This window comes from Acomys minous (genome assembly GCF_964271855.1).
Source record: "Acomys minous genome assembly, chromosome: 1".
In the NCBI taxonomy this organism is placed as follows: Eukaryota; Metazoa; Chordata; class Mammalia; order Rodentia; family Muridae; genus Acomys; species Acomys minous.
The window spans coordinates 39,185,078-39,199,310 of NC_140483.1; the positions used below are offsets into that span (position 1 = coordinate 39,185,078).

At 43.8% G+C, this 14,233-nt stretch overlaps 1 protein-coding gene and 1 long non-coding RNA gene across 5 annotated transcripts in view; one reads left to right on the forward strand and one right to left on the reverse strand.

Annotated features, from left to right (window-relative positions):
- The window catches only part of LOC311603478, a 239,519-nt gene that overhangs the window by 29,860 nt on the left and 195,426 nt on the right, over positions 1 to 14,233 (reverse strand). The window lies entirely within an intron of this gene.
- Positions 3,446 to 14,233, forward strand: part of DHX9 (DExH-box helicase 9) — a 33,314-nt gene continuing 22,526 nt past the window's right edge. For 3 of the 4 annotated variants that reach the window (XM_084792383.1, XM_084792385.1, XM_084792386.1), the window contains exons 1-6: positions 3,446 to 3,603; positions 7,959 to 8,091; positions 9,390 to 9,530; positions 10,229 to 10,343; positions 12,533 to 12,651; positions 13,456 to 13,604. In XM_084792383.1, coding sequence (XP_084648509.1) covers positions 7,981 to 8,091; positions 9,390 to 9,530; positions 10,229 to 10,343; positions 12,533 to 12,651; positions 13,456 to 13,604 — 635 coding nt within the window. In that variant the 5' untranslated portion in view covers positions 3,446 to 3,603; positions 7,959 to 7,980. The remainder of the gene's footprint in view (positions 3,604 to 7,958; positions 8,092 to 9,389; positions 9,531 to 10,228; positions 10,344 to 12,532; positions 12,652 to 13,455; positions 13,605 to 14,233) is intronic. The other variant, XM_084792384.1, reaches the window with a different exon arrangement.

The following is a 14,233-nucleotide window of genomic DNA, read 5'->3' on the forward strand; positions in this document are numbered from 1 at the left end:
TGTTTTAACCTTGGCTGTCCTAGAATTGCTTTGTAGACCAGGCTGGCCTCGAAATCAAGTGCTGGGATCACAGGTGTGCCCTACTGCACCTGGCTACCCAAACTCTTTTTTTATTGGAGACGATGACTCTGAACTCTTCATCGTCTTGCTTTTACTTCCTGAATGTTGAGGTTACCAAACTGAGCCACCACACCAGGCTTTTTTTTTATGATATTAGAGTTGAAAGTCAGGGTGTCAGGCACTCTCAGCAAAGCACTCTCTCTGTTGTGCCGAGATTACCCAGATGGTGAGACTCCTCAAAAAAGACCACCAGGACTCGATACCGATGCAATATACACAGGGTCCTGTATTACAGGGCTCAGAGCTTTGGATCACAATTCTTCCTTGACACACACAGCAGGTTAGGAGAATGATCCTGGAGCGTCAAGGGTAATGGGTTTATAAGGAAAAACTGTAATTAGGCATTGGGGTCACAGGAATGTAGGTCCTTAGGCAGGTTGGGTGGAGGCTGGATCTGGAGAGGAAGGGTTTTTTTTTGTTTTGTTTTTTGTTTTTTTAATCTCAGAGGAACATTGGGAGTTAATTGTATCTAATCGCTCCTGGGGAGTTTCTGGAGACTGCTGGTAGATCTAGTTTATGGCAGTGTATGGTCTTTCCTGGAACGCAGGAAGCAGTGAAGTCACCTGGAGGACAACTTCTCACAGACCACGGCATTAATTGTAGTATATACATTACATATAAAATATGGCATTAATTTTTGCCCTTACATCTCTACTAAGCCGCAGGTCCCAGTTTTTGGGTTTTGATTTTGGTTTGTTTCAGTGCTCTTACTGGAATCAAAGGTTCATACTGCTCTCCTTTCTACCAAAGAACCCAAGAGACGGAAGATAGGAAGAGAAAACAGATTTACTGAGACTGTCCCTAGGGAAAATTTTTTTTTTTGTTTTTTTGTGTCTCAAATCTCTTGGGGTAAGTTCAAGAGTGGGAAGGTCACTTGAAAGGTCCCAGTGAGACATTGGCTAGGCTAGCTTCTCAACAAGCAGAGCCTTTTCTAGGACTTGTATTTTGGAAAGTTTGGAAGTGGGACTTCTGTGGTCAACACCTGTTTGTTTGTTTGTTTGTTTGTTTTGCTTTGTTTTTTGTTTTTTTTGAGACAGGGCTTCTCTGTGTGGCGCCGGGCTGTCCTGGACTCACTTTGTAGCAGCACTTGTATTTTATCTTCAGACAGAGTCATAGGAGCTGAGAGGAAGCCCTTGGGGCGATGGGGGAGGAGGCGCTTGAGAATTTCCAACACCCCATGAAAGAGATGGGTCCTTAAAATAGAGGGAGGGTTGGTGAAAGTAAGCAGAAGTGAGATTTCCGTGGGCTCTCTCAGCTGCCGGAGTTTGAATCCGTTTCCTCTGCACACTAGGCAAGCACACCAGCTGAGCGCTGCTGCATTCACTCTCTGGCCCAGGAAGTGTTAAATGCGTTCTTCCTTTTGAAGTTTAATTTTGGTTATATGGGTGGAGATGGAATCCAGGGCTGGAGGCATGTGGATTTATCACAAAATAACAATAATACAGGGATGAACAGGTGGGAGATGTGGGATTTGAGGTGTAGCTCAGTGGTAGGGTAACCTTGGATTATTCCTCAGCACCTCAAAAATTCGACGCCCGCTCCCCCCCAGAAAAACCAACTATTAAGCACAAAGGAGCCTTCACACTAAACAAAGGGATAGGATTTTGAGACAAGAGATCGTTGGGAACCGGGCGTGGTGCACGCCTAGAATCCCAGCACTCGGGAGACAGAGGCAGGTGGATCGCTGTGAGTTCGAGGCCAGCCTGGTCTACAAAGCAGGTCCAGGACAGCCAAGGCTACACAGAGAAACCCTGTCTCGAAAAACCAAAAAAAAAAAAAAAAGAGAGAGAGAGAGAGAGAGAGAGAGATCGTTGGGAAGTGGAGTGGAGGAGACACATCTTGACCTAGGCGTTTTTTTTTTTTTGTGTGTGGGGTGAAGAGGAGGCTGGGTCTCCCTACAACGGAATTAAAGGCATATACCACCAGCCATGGCGATATGCCAGGGTTCTCTTTCTTCTTTTAGATGTGTTTTGCTCTATGGATGTTTTGCCTGCATGTACATAAGTGCACCAGTTTCTTGCCTGTGGGATTCCCTGGGACTGAGGTTGTGAATGGTTGTAGGCCACCATGTGGGTGCTTGAGGACTGAACCCAAGTCCTCTACAAGGGCTCCGAGTGTTTTAACCTCTAGCCCATCTCTCCAGGCCGAGAGAGAGGTTTTTGCTGTTTTGAAATACAGATGAATCTCCCAGGTAACAGCCACCTGCGGTAATCCGTAGTTGGGTCAGGTGTCAGAACGCCTGAGAGAAGATTTCACAAAGACACAGAAAAGCCCATTTACATCAGCTGTGTTCCTAGGTGGACTAGGTAGCCTGGGGACTCAGCCTGGCATGCCTGCAGATTTTTTGTTTCTGTTTGTTTTAGACAGGGAGGTCAGCTAGTCTCTGCATCTTGGGTACTGTGACTGAAGGCATGACCCAAGCTTGCTACGCATTGCTCGCAGCATTTTGGTGAAGCTATCCCCCCCCCACCCCCTCCCAGACAAGGTTTCTCGAAAGCCTTGGCGTCCTGGGCTACCTTTGTAGACCAGGCTGGCCTCGAACTCACAGCGATGATCTGCCTGCCTCTGCCGCCTGGATTACAGGTGTGCACCACCACACTCAGCTTTGAAGAAACATTTTTTATTTCTATTTATTTATTTGCTTTTTTTGTTTTTGGAGACAGGGTTTCTCTGTGTAACAGCTCTGGCTGTCCTGGAACTCACTTTGTAGTCCAGGCTGGCCTCGAACTGACAGAGATCCGCCTGCCTCTGCCTCCCCAGTGCTGGGATTAAAGGTGTGCGCCACCACCACCCGACCTTTTTTTTTTGGGGGGGGGGTCTTTCGAGGCAAGGTTTCTCTTATTTGTGTTTCTGTTTTGTTTTGTTTTGTTTTGCCAAGGTTTCTCTGTGTAACAGCTCTGGCTGTCCCAGAACTTGCTCTGTAGACCAGGCTGGCCTCGAACTCAAAGATATGCCTGCTTCTGCCTCCCCAGTACTGGGATAACAGGCATGCTTTGGGGAGCATTTTTAAATGGCTATTCTGATAAAACTTCTGAAAGGATTAATTCTGTAACACTGCCCACGTGTAAAAGAACCATCACAAAGGAGGCTGGTGGTGCCCTCGGGAGGTAGAGACTGCGCTAAATAGTAGGCCAACCTGCTCCACAAAGACAAAAGCAGCGGGCCTTTAACTTCCTGAAACCCGAAACGCTCAGCGCCTGACAGGAAATGGCAGGCCGAGGCCAGCGGATCTGGCGCGCGACTTCGGGTTTGGCGCCCGGAAGTGGCTGCAGCCCCGCCCCTCTCTGGGCGTGCTGGCCCGCGGAGGTAGCCTTCTGCGCAGGCGTGAGCGGCTGACTCCGCCTCCTGGGTCCCGCGGTCGGAGCCATTTCGCCGCTGCTTCCATGCGGGTTGAGGTGTGTTCCCTCGTCGTCTCTGTGGAAGATTGGAGCTGCGAAGTCGTCTAAGAGGGCTGTGCTCTCGGGCACCGAGAAGCGGAGGAGGGTAAGGGAAGCAACCTGGAGGTCCCGACGCGGGCTCGTTGCCGCGGGCCCGCGGCGGCCTCCTGGGCTCGGCCTTGGCTTTGTTGTGAGGCGCTGGCGGCGGGTGGGGGAGGGGCGGGTGCCCGGATTACGAGCCGTGGGCGCGCGGGCCTTGGCGAACTCGCACGGCGGAGCTTCGAGAGTGGCTCTGGCCTTAGGTCGTGGTTTCCCTCACACGAGCTGGCCGCTCTCGAAAGCCGCTTCCTTCTTCGGTCTGTCACGCGGCGGGTGTGGGTTCTAGAGTCGCCCTGTATTGGTTGCGGCTCGACGCCACACGGTCCCTTGGGGCCCTCGGGTCACTCATCCGGGCCACGCAGAGCCCCGTCGGGGTCGGCCCATTTGGCGCACGAGGCTTTGCAGTTTCCTACTCGGTACAGGTTACCGGGGATGGGTGGGGCGGAGCGAGGAGCAGGAAAATGTATGCATGATTTAGTAAGTGATGGCGGAATTACACCGTGCAACGGAATCGCCCTGCTCTAGATAACGGTCGCTAGGGATGGCGCCTCGGAGTCTGAGGGGTAGCCCATTCTGAGTTTGGCCTTGGGGCGTAGACTGTACCCCCCCCCCCAAAGAGCCGAGGGATTAGTTACGCCTAAGGCTATCCATGACTGACCTGGAGTGGGGGGGGGGGAAGGCCGCCCACGTGACTTGAAGGTGACGGAAGAGATTGAAGAATTTGTTTCAGGGTCGTAAGAATGAAAAAAATCGTCCAAGGCGGGACGTCTTTAGTCCCCCCATTTGGGGATGGGGGTTCAGGGAGTATAGGTTGTTGGATACCTGTGAGTTTTGAGGCCAGCCTGGTATGCAAGGCGAGTGCTAGAGCAGCTACACAGAACTCCTATCTCCAAAAAAGAAAGAAATTCTCGTGCCAAGTTAGTGTGTCCATGCGAATATTAGTATTTTCCTTAGATAGATTTGGAGCCTAGAGCCGGAGTGGTGGCTCGTGCGTTTTAACGCCAGGACTTGGAAGGATCACGGAGTTCGAGGCCAGCCCGGTCTACACCGTGAGTCAAGGACAGCTAAGGCTACACCGAGAAACACTATCTCCAAAACCAAAAAGAAAGAAAGAAGCCTAAAGGGCTGTATGTATTTGGATTTAGCTAACATGAATATTTTGGAAATAAGTTGGAAATAAGTGGGTTTCCTTCGAGATAAAGGAATTTGATAATCCCTGCAATTTATATTATTCATTTACTCACTGTGTTTATTCACGGTGAGTTTTTTGTTTTCAAGACAGGTTTTCTCTAGCCTTGGCTGTCCTTGCATTTACTCAATCTGTAGATAGGCTGGCCTCAAACTCAGGTCCTCTCCTCCTGCCTCTGCCTCCCGAGTGCTGGGATGAAATGTGTGTGCCACCACCGCCCAACTATTTTCATTGTTTCCTGCGTTTGGATTGGCCTGTGTCTGCCTTACAAGGGCAGGGATTAACTGGGGTTGTACCCAGGATCCTCCTTGGACCTTTACTTAACTAATGAGTTATCATTTGGGGTTTTTGTTTTGAGACAGGGTTTCTCTGTAGCCTTGTCTGTCCTGGACTACATAGCCTGTAGATAGGCTGGCCTCCATCCCAGTGATCCATCTGCCTCTGCCTCCCAAGTGCTGCCACCACCACCGGCCTTTCTATTTCTTTTTCAAGACAAGGTTTTTCTGTAGACTAGGCTGGCCTCAAACTAAGGTCTCACTTTATATTCCTAGCTTGCTTTGAATGGACTCATTAAAGGCATGCACTCCACTTCTGAAATAATCAGATTAAATGGTGGCATACCTTTAATCCTAACACTCAGGCAGAGGCATGTGAATCTCTGAGCTCAAGGCCAGCTTAGTCTACACATTAATCCAAGACTACACAGAAACCTCAACGGGAGGGGAAAAAACAAAGCAAAAGGGTTATAGTATAATCCCAGTACATGGGAGGTGGAGCCAGGAGGATTAAGATTAGTCCTAGTCAGCAAAGTGTGGTGGTGCATGCCTTTAATCCCAGCACTGGAGAGGCAGGCAGATCACTGAGTTCCAGGCCAGCCTGGTCAACAAAACAAGTCCAGGACTACAAGAGAAACCCGGGGGAAAAAAAGATTAGTCCTAGTCTGGGCTCCATGAGACCTTTGCTCATATAAAGTTTTACAGGTTTTGGGCCATGATGAGTTGGTCTCATTTCTTTTGAGTTTGGTGAAGTAACAGCAAAAAAATGGTGGAATACAGCTGCTGTGTAAAGTCTTGGCCAATTTGTAGCAGATACTGGGCCCAAATAGAGGACAAGTCTACATTGAGTGGTACCTACGAGGCGCACTTGTGTTTGGTTAGGTCTTTTTGTTTGTTTGTTTGAGTCTGGGTCTGAGTATGGCTGCTGGCTGTCGTGGAACTCCTTTCTTGACCAGACTGACCTCAAAAGATAACTCTATCTCTGTTCCATCAAGTGATAGGATTAAAAGTATTGACTGCCACACCCAGCATTGGGAAGGACTTCATTGTCTTTGCGCTTTCCGAGTTTCTATTATCAGGGTATGCCATTTGCCTTGATAAATAATGGATCAAAGTTGGACTGACCACAAACTAATAGAGGGTCAGATTTGGTGGGAATAGATTTAAGTTTAGTATGGTTGTCTTCTTGCAGCCTACTGTAGTAAAATAGATTTTTCCTTCTGAATCTTGTTATATATGTCTGTCATGTATGTATGTGCACCATTTGCCAGAGGAGGCCATTGGATACCTTGGAATGAGAATCATCTATGTATAGTTGTATACTAGCTTGTGGGTGCCTGGATCCTCTGCAAGAGCAGTGCTCTAAAACCACTAAGCTAGGGGTTTTTGTTTTGAGATGTTCTCACAGTGTAAGCCTGGGACTGGTTATGTAAATCAGGTGGCCTTTAACTCACAAAACTGCTGGCGTCTTCCCTGGTTTTTGTTTTGTTTTGTTTTTCCAGACAGGGTTTCTCAGTGTATCCTTGGCTGTCATGGACTCAATTTGTAGACCAGACTGGCCTCTGCCTCCTGAGTTCTGGGATTAAAGGCATGTGCCACCACCACCTGGGTTCTCCCTGGTTTTTAAGTGCTTAAAAAAATACTTATAGTACATACCTCAAAGAGGGCAGGTGGATCTCTGAGTTAGATTGTAGCCTGGTCTACAGAGGGAGGAGCCAGGACAGGACATCCAAGTCTACACAGAGAACCCTTGTTTCCAAAAAAACTAAAAACGAAACAAAATACGGAAGTTAAGGTCAGTTTGGCTACATGTCAAAATGAAGGCTTAATTTATTCAGACTCATTATATGCAAGTTGTCCATTTCTGTAGTTTTTGTTTAGTTTGTTGAGGGTCTTCCATATGTAGCCCCAAGCAAGCCTTTGTTTTTAGTCATCTTCCAGTTACATCTTATAACGCACTAAGGTTATAAATATGAGTCCCTCCCTACCTGGCTCTGTGGGGAAGGGGGATAGGAGAGATTTTTAAAAAAATTTTTTTTGGTTTTTTGAGACAAGGTTTCTCTGTGTAGCCCTGGCTGTCCTGGACTCACTTTGTAGACCAGGCTGGCCTTGAACTCACAGCGATCCGCCTTCCCGAGTGCCGGGATTAAAGGTGTGCGTCACCACGCCCAGCTAGGAGAATTTCTTAACTATAGTAGTTTGGCGTTGACTTAGCCACGAATTAATTTTTCTTTAGGGATTAAAGGTGTGTACCACCACCACCCAGCTAAAAAGCTTATTTTTATTTCATGAGTGTGAGTGTTCTGTATGTTTGTGTACTACTTGCATGCCAGGTACCTTCAGAGGTCAGATTCCCCTAGAACTGGACTCAAAGATGATTGCCAGTCACCATGCGGCTAAATCTTTGTTTTTAAAAGACAAGGTTTCTCTGTGTAGCCCTGGCTGTATTGGACTCACTTTGTAGACCAGACTGGCCTCCCAATTCAGAGAACCGCCTGGCTCTGCCTCCTGAGGGCTGGGATTAAAGGTGTGTGCTACCACACCCAGTAACTTGTGAACCATCTATTTTCTCTATCCCAGTATTACTTAAAATTTCTCTGAAAAAGAATAATAAAATGGATCTATTTTTTATTTCTGAGAGGGAAAGCTTTAAAGTACGTAAGATACACACTTCATAAAATATTCGCAGGTAAGAATTAGTTGTAAAGGATAACCTTTGAGAGTGCGTGTGTAATTTTTTTTTTTAACTAAATGTGAAAGACTTCCTAATCAATATTAATTTCTTAATATGTAAGTTCAGTAGTGATGTAATAGAATGTCTTATTCTTAAGTTAGATTACAGTGGTTTCTGTATCTGTTTTGAGGTTTTGCTATCATAATGTTTTTTTCCCCCCTTAGGTGTAAAGAAGACACCTGAATCATGGGTGACATTAAAAATTTCCTGTATGCCTGGTGTGGCAAAAGGAAGATGACGCCAGCATATGAAATTAGAGCAGTAGGAAACAAAAACAGACAGAAATTCATGTGTGAGGTATTAAATAATAATTTGTTTATATGCTTTATGAAGTTTATGAGGGTATTATTGGAAAAGCTAAGTTGCTGTAGGTTATAGGAGATTAATTTATTTTGATTTGACTGGTTTTCTTTTTCTTTATTTTGATTTTTAGAGACAGAGTTTCTCTGTGTAGCCTTGGCTTTCCTGGACTCACTGTGGAGACCAGGCCTGCCTCAAACTCTCAAAGAGATCTGTCTCCCTCTGCCTCCTGAGTACTGGGATTAAAGCCATGAGCCACCACACATGGCTTAAATATTTTCATAGCAGTATAGTTATTGTAAAAATGTGCATTATGCCTTTTAGTTGGACAATTTATGAAAACTAGACTGGAATGCTGGGATTAAAGGCGAGTATCACCATGCCCAGGACTGTTGTTTTTTTTTCCCCCAAGGGAGCTTTTGTTTGATACAGGGTTTTTTCTGTTGTAGCCTTGGCTATCTTAGACTCTTTGTAGACCAGGCTAGCCTCCAACTCAGAGATCCACTGCCTCTGCCTCCCAAGTGCTGGGATTAAAGGTCTGTGCCACCACACCCAGCAAAAGGAGCATTATTTTATAATACTCTGCTAGGAAAGTAATTATCATGGTGCTAGTAAGTTCAGAAGACAAGTACTTGTAATTTTCCCATCATCATCATCATCATCATCATTACTATTTTAATGTGGGGAGAGAACAGTTTTACTTCCATATATCTGGCTGGCCTGGAACTCATTACGTAGATAAGCTGGCATCAGACTCAAGGTCATCCCAAGTGCTGTGTATTGGTGTGCACAACCATGCTTGGCTTCTCTTAACTCATTTAGAAAAGCAGAGTATCTAAAGGGAAAGCGAAGAGCTTGTTAGTTACAAGATTGTTATTAAGTTACATGCTTGTGTGTGTATAGAAGCATGTGAAAGTCAGAACAGAGTGTGGGAGTTCCTTTCTCTTGCTGCTGTACCAGTCTAGGGGATTCAACTCAGGTCATGCAGCATGGAGGCAAGTGCTGTCCTATCACCACCACTGCATTTTAATGGTGGTGAGAATGGAACTTAAGGCAAGCACTCTCCCACAGAGCTTAGTTAGATACCCAACCCTAAAAATTTAATTGTGGGAACCTAAGCCACTTAAATTGATACAGTTAAATCAGCACATCCATGAACAATAATAAAATAATCCATGTGTTGATAAGGTATACTAAAAGTTGTTTTTATTTTAACAGGCTATTTAATGATGTATTTTTAAAAATCCTAGAACTACCCAGCTTTAATTCAATATTTTTTTCCTTAAATCTTAAAGGTTCGAGTAGAAGGGTTTAATTATGCTGGTATGGGCAATTCCACCAATAAAAAAGATGCACAGAGCAATGCTGCCAGAGACTTTGTTAACTATTTGGTTCGAATAAATGAAGTAAAGAGTGAAGAAGTTCCAGCTGTTGGGGTAAGTATTTATGGCCAAGAACTTGAAATATTTTATGTTTGCTTTCATCTTTTTGTTGTTTTGTTTTGCGTTTTGGTTTTTTGAGACAGGGTTTCTCTGTATAGCCTTGACTAACCTAGACCTGCTAGGAGTTGGACTGCCTCTGCCTCCGAGTGCTGATACTAAAGGCGTGCACCACCACGCCTGGCTAGCTGTTTTCTCAATAAAAGGAAATGGAAGAAACTCCTAGTTTTCAATTTTTACAATACTTGGCAACTTGAGCAGTTTAGCCTGCCACAGTTGCATAGATGCTGACAGAACACACAGACTTTCTAAATACAAGTAGCATACAACATAATAGGCAGCATGAAATTTACACTTGGAGTGGTTTCTCTTCCAGTCTTCATAAGCAGAGGTGATAACTGGAAATAAGAGTAGGTTAGTACTGTAGCTGACCAGTCAGTCTTCCCCGCCCCCCTTTGTTTTGTTTTTCAAGACAGACAGGGTCTCTCTGTAGCCTTGGCTATCCTGGACTCACTTTGTAGACCAGGCTGGCCTCAAACTCACAGCAATCCGCCTGCCTCTGCCTCCTGAGTGCCTAGTCTACAAAATAAGTCTAGGATAGCCAAGGCTACACAGAGAAACCCCGTCTTGAAAAACAAAACAAAACAAAAAACGCCAAACAAGCATTGACTCTGTTTTGACTTTTCCTCTTGTAGATTGTACCACCCCCACCGATACTTAGTGACACCTCTGATAGCACAGCCAGTACCGGTGAAGGAGGACCAGCACCCATGGGAGGACCACTTCCTCCACATCTGGCTCTCAAAGCAGGTAAGGGACTTAAATATTTGTACCCGACTGAGAATAACACAATGATTGGTCATCATCTTACCTTGTCATTTATATAGAAAAATGAAAAAAAAAATTAGGAAATACCACTTAAGCAGCCAATGTTTTAGGGTTTGTTTTGTTTAAAAGTTTTTGATTTTTATAGCTGTTGTGTCTGCAAGTATGCTTGTGTACGTGTATGCCTGGTGCCTTGGACTCCCAGAACTATACTTACTGATGACTGTGAACTACCATGTGGGTGCTGGAAACTAAACCCAGGTTTTATTCAGAAGTGGTAAGAACTGTTAACCCTAACACTGGTTTTTAAGATAGGGTTTCTTTGGTTTTTCGACACACGGTTTCTCTGTGTAGCCTAGGCAGTCCTGGACTCACTTTGTAGACCAGGCTGGCCTCGAACTCACTGCAATCCGCCTGCCTCTGCCTCCCCAAGTGCTGTTTGTTTTTTAAGACAGATTGTATTATGTAGCTCTTGACTGGTCTGGAGCACTTTGTAGACCAGTGCAGGTTAGGCTGACTTTGAATTCAAGAGATTCATCTGCCTTTGCTGATTTTGAAGGCAAACAACTATAATTGATTGGCCAAAATAGGTTTTAGCATGTTAGAACATACGATCAAACAATTTTCAAGACAGGGCTTCTCTGTGTCACCCTGGCTGTCCTGTACACACTTTGTAGAACAGATTGGCCTTGAACTTAGAGCAAAATGCCTTCCTCATGGTTAAATAATTATAAATTGCCTTTAATAAAAATATGGCTGTTTTCGAGTTTAAGGCTTTTGCACTTATCAGATACGCTGAATGAGGTTTATACTTCGCACTTAATGCTTTTTCTCTTACTTTTAACAGGACTGCTTGCTTTAGATTTTAGCCCTGCCAAGTTGAACATATAGTTGAAAATTTGGTGCAGGGGGGAATATATTTAGAGATTTTGCTGGGCAGTGGTGGTGTGCACCTTTAATCCTAGTACTTGGGAGGCAGAGGCAGGTAGATCTCCATGCATTCAAGGCCAGCCTGAATTACAGAGCAAGTTACAGGACAGATTGGGCTGCTAAACAGAGAGACCCTGTCTGGAGGGAAAAACGATAGATTTTGGCCAGTTTTCTAACAAATCCTGTTTGTTTGTTTTGTTGTTGTTGTTTTTTTGTTTTTGTTTTTTTTTGTTTTTTTGTTTTTTGCTTTGTTTTAAATTTGCATCATCCAGTTGTTTTATGGAATAAAAATTGAAGAAAACGTGTATAAAACGATAGTAACCTGTCACTTAAGATCTCCTAAGTATAGGTGTTTGCCTGCAGTACCTGTGGATGTCACCAGAGGGCATTTTATCAATAGTCAAGGGATTAGCTTTCTTTATATTTTTATTTGGTTTTGGGTTTTTTGTTTTTATTCAGACTGTAATTTGGAGGGTGAATTTATATTTTATTTAGATTCTCAAATGTTTCCCACCTCCACGAGCTGGGCTTCAGACATATTCACCATACTCAGTTGTTACTCTGTTGGGCGTTGAATCCTGTGCTTGCTAGGCAAGCATTCTACTAATTGAGCTGCATTCCCATCATCTCCATAGAAAGTTTTACTTAAAAAAAAAAAAAAAGAGGTATTATTTGGGGGTCAGGCATGGTGACACATAAATTTAGTGCTTGGGAGGCCAGAGGCAAGTAAATCTCTTGTTCAAAGGTGCCCTGATATACATACGAAGTTATAGTACATCCAGAGCTATATAATATAGCTCGTGCTGGCTCGCTCTATCTATCTATCTATCTATCTATCTATCTATCTATCTATCTATCTATCGTGTGTGTTTTATGTTCATGCTTGTGTTTAAGGGCCCCCTTCATAGCACAAGTATATAGGAGACAGGACAAAATACATTCAGTATCTAATACAAACACAGGTCAGCTCATTTCTTTTCCAGTTAGACGATTCCTGGCTGGATAGTTTTGTCCTTAGTTTGTTATTCTGCATGTAAAAACTCCATCAGAGGTTATACTTTGATTTCCACATGCACAGGCATAAGATACTGGCAAAGAAGCAGACTAGACTACCAGTTACTTAGAATTTTCAAGATCGTACTTCTGAATAATTGAAAAGTATCCAAACATGGAGTCTCAAGTTTTCCCTAGGGACATTAAAGTTTTTTTTCTGGTTGGTTAATTAAAAGCAATCATTTCTTTAGCAGAAAATAATTCTGGAGTTGAGTCTTCTTCTGGCTATGGTTCTCCTGGACCCACCTGGGACCGAGGAGCCAATTTAAAGGACTACTACTCTAGAAAGGAGGAGCAAGAAGTGCAAGCGGTAAGGAATCTCAAGTGTTAACATCCTTGAAAATGAAATTTGGGATTTACTTCACAGCATGGTTGTAAACCTCTATAGGTAAATAGCATAGTAAATTGTTGGGTGTTTGTGTCTTGTTTTCAGACAGTCTCTTGAATCCCAGGCTTGCCTTCATTCAAGTGGCCTTAGCTTAAAAGCCAGTTATACACCCTAGCCTGGTGTGGTGCATGCTTTTAGTTCCAGCAGTAGGAAGTAAGGGCCAGGGGAATGAATTGAAGGCAAGCCTGGACTACATAGTTCTAAGAACATAGTTACATCCTATCTCAAAAACACAAGGTCAGTGATAAAGTGCTGGACTTCAGCACTACTGAAGAAAACCTGACTTTTATATTGAAAAATGGTTACATGTTATTATTGTACCTCTTAAGTATGGATAAGTAAATTGTCTGGGCCATTTGGTTAAGATCAAGGGTAGTATCTGTTCTTAATCAGTTTAGTATCTGATAGGCCTCTATTTGAGGACAGTATATTAAATAGATTTTTAGAAGTAGGAGTTGGAATAGGAGCTTGCTCCATCCACTCCAGTATTGACCTGGTATTAGAGTGCCTCCAGGAATGTTGTACCCCCTTGGGGGATTCCTAAAAAAAAAGTATGAATAGCCAGGCATGGTGGCACATTTAGACTCAGCACTGGGGAGGCAGAGGCAGGTGGATCTCTGTGAGTTTGAGGCCAGCCTGGTCTACACAGAGAAACTTTGTCTAGAGAAACAGACAAACAGTATGGCCAAGTAGTGCAGCCAAATTTAATCATCATTGATTCCACAGACTCTAGAGTCAGAAGAAGTGGATTTAAATGCTGGGCTTCATGGAAACTGGACATTGGAAAATGCTAAGGCTCGTCTGAACCAGTATTTCCAAAAAGAAAAGATCCAAGGAGAATATAAGTACACCCAAGTGGGTCCCGACCACAACAGGTTTGCTTGTTTCACTATTTTCCTTGTAAAAAATTAAGGGGATTGGACTATGTTTACCAGCCGAATGTTACCCAATTTGTTGTGTGCATTAGTGAATTGTGAAAAGATAAATTATTGACTTGTTGTTTTAACAGTTTTTACTTAAATTGTGTAAGAAGTCCTGCAAAAAAAAATTTTAATGCTGGACTTTGGATGGAGGTCAAAGTTAACATGTTTTGCTCCTAGTAGACTTAATTGGACAGAGGTTGTGAATTTGTTCGATGTTTGGATGGTCGATGTAGTTTCATTGGTCATAGTTTTAAGTGCTTAAATATTCTTCTGGTATGTTTTGTTGTCTAAGAAGTAGATTGTATTACCTCTATATCCAAATTTAATTCCCGTTTGATGTTGGCAGCTCTTTTAAGAATCCTGTTACTTATGTACCGTGAAGTTGAAGGATCGCGAAATTTTATACATGGCTTAAATTAGAATGCTTTTTTTCTGTTAAGCTTATAAAACTGAATGTAAGGGAAGCTATGTGACCGTATGTTTCTCAGCCTGCTTGATGTTCTTCCTAAGAGCATTCCAGGGTGTAGTGCTTATTACTCCCAGGAAGGCTCATACAGATTAGACTCCTCAGGGAGGCACTG